This window comes from Bison bison, unplaced genomic scaffold, assembly GCF_000754665.1.
Source record: "Bison bison bison isolate TAMUID 2011002044 unplaced genomic scaffold, Bison_UMD1.0 scf7180017864284, whole genome shotgun sequence".
In the NCBI taxonomy this organism is placed as follows: domain Eukaryota; kingdom Metazoa; phylum Chordata; class Mammalia; order Artiodactyla; family Bovidae; genus Bison; species Bison bison.
In genome coordinates, this window is record NW_011494856.1 from 246,744 (window position 1) to 249,182 (window position 2,439).

At 44.9% G+C, this 2,439-nt stretch overlaps 1 protein-coding gene across 2 annotated transcripts in view; it reads right to left on the reverse strand.

The window, feature by feature from the left end:
• STIM1 (stromal interaction molecule 1) overlaps positions 1-2,439 on the reverse strand; it is a 206,220-nt gene that overhangs the window by 38,365 nt on the left and 165,416 nt on the right. For both annotated transcript variants that reach the window (XM_010849444.1, XM_010849443.1), the window contains exon 4: positions 1,839-1,950. In XM_010849444.1, coding sequence (XP_010847746.1) covers positions 1,839-1,950 — 112 coding nt within the window. The remainder of the gene's footprint in view (positions 1-1,838; positions 1,951-2,439) is intronic.

The window sequence follows — 2,439 nt, forward strand, 5'->3', positions numbered from 1 at the left end:
CTCTCTGCCTCTGAAAAACACCCCCACTCCACCCCACACTCCCTGCTCTGAAGGCTCCAGGCTTCCTACTGTCACTGAGGCACCACAGTTCGGCTGCCTCTACCCCTGCGCCCAGCCTGGCCGGGTCTGGTCTCAGATCTAATCCTAGTCACAGAATGGCCAAGTGAGCTCAGTACCTGAGAACTGATTCCTCATCTATGTTTTCCAGCTTAATCCAAGCCATTGCCATTCTTCAAGATGGAATGGGTCAGGGATCCATAAGGTAGGTAATACTGCTATTTCCATGAGAAAGAACCTAAATCCTGGAGCTTCATGGTTAATCATCTGTTTGATTGTCTGTCTCTTCCACTAAACACGGAGTTCCTCAAGGCAAATGTGGGGTCTAATGTGTTTCTTTGTCCTCAGGGCCCAGGAGAGAGCATGACACAGGGTATGCTTGGTAAAGTGTTGTTAAATAGAACTACACTGAGTATTTCCAGGATGCCTATGTTCAACTACATGGGGCAAGAGGAAGATGCAGTGAAAAAAGCAGGGCATTTAGAACCAGGCAGACCTAAGTTCAAATCCCAGCTCTGCAACTTACTGGCTTTGATAAATCATAAAATATTTGAAATTCAGTTTGTTTGCCCAAAAGTTGGGATAATAATTCCTTCCTCCCAGAATAGTGGGCATCAACTGAAATAACAGGTAGGAAAGAAACTCTATAAAGGGATGTACAAACATTAAGATTATTACTCTCTCTAGAGTAGGGAGAAGCCATGAAGAAGAGGCTGCAGGCAGCAGAGGAGGGACCAGCCAGCTCAGCTAAGCCTGGACAGCACTGCCCGGTAGCTCTATGGCTAGAGGCTGCAATGTGTGGACATTCCAACAGCTTCACCTTCCCCTTTTCCCTTTGCTGAAGCTCATAACCAGATGCACCTACATAATAAGATGACAGGTTATACATAATGAGCACTTACCAGACAGTAAGCCCTTTGAGGGGAAGGGCAACTTGTTGCCATCTTTATTCCCAGCACCCAGCACAAGTGCTTGGCACAGAACAGGTACCCAGTAAATATTGATTGAATGAATAAGTAAATGGATTAATCACTGGATGACATACGGCACTAGTTGACATAACAAGAAGTCCAAGCAGTACTCTAGCCCCTCCCCACACCACCCCAAGTCCTAGCATACTGTATCTGTAAGAGGGGCAGAGTTAGGACACAACGGGTGTTGGAACAGTCACTCCAGAGAGGAGGCTGGGGCCAATGCTAGTTGGCCCCCATCTCTGCACCATTTTTTTAGAGTAGATAAACTGTGTATGGGTAATTCAGGGGAAGTTAAAGGAGCCCCGGGGCCCCAGTGCCATGGGCAATAAAAGAGACAGCTGCTGGGGGGAGCCAGAAGAAGAAAAGAGAAGTAGCACAGGCTTTGAAGTCTACCCAGATCTAGGTTCAAATCACAGTTTTGCCTCTAACTAGCCATGTGGCCTTGGAAAAGTTACTTAGCCAGGCTTATCACCTAGACACAGTAATATCTACCTTACAGGACTGATGTAAGAATTAAATGATACTGTATATAAAGTGTCGAGTACAGTGCCTGGCATGTACTAAGAACTCAATAAATGGCAGCCATTAGTACTCTTCCCAGGATTGATAGAAATATTAAATAAGAGAATAGATGTGAAGTGCCCATTATGCTTTATAGCAAGTATACAGTAAATGTGAGAAAAGAAGTCTACAAATTCTGCACTGAAAGGAGTGAAACTTCATTTAACACGTGAGAGTAACCAGAAGGCAGGCCAACCCCATCCCATTCCCTACACCCCAAGTGAGAAAACCCACTCTCCTCCTGACCTTGGCATGGCATGGCCACTGAGCTGCAGCTTCCGGAAGGTCTCCTCATACTGAGGCAGCTCCACATATGTGATCAGCCACTGCACCACCTCATCCACGGTCCAGTTGTATACTGCAGGAAGAGATAAGTAAAGCCATGATTCCGGAATGCAAGCAATGCTTGCAACTTACTGTCATAGTCACAGTGACCTTAACATTCGCCACATCTATGTGTTTTCGCCCATAAAATCCTAACTATGAAAGGAATACATACAGTACTTTTTGTTTTCTTGGGTTCCAAAATCTCTGCTGACAGTGACTGCAGCCATGAAATTAAAAGACGCTTGGAAGAAAAGCTATGACCAATGACCAATCTAGACAGCATATTAAAAAGCAGAGACATTACTTTGACGACAAAGTTCTGTCTAGTAAAACGTATAGTTTTTCCAGTAATCATGCATGGATGTGAGAGTTGGACCATTAGGAAAGCTGAGTGCCGAAGAATTGATGCTTTTGAACTGTGGTGTTAGAGAAGACTCTTGAGAGTCCCTTGGACTGCAAGGAGATCAAATCAGTCAATCCTAAAGGAAATCCACCCTGAATATTCACTGGAAGGACTGAT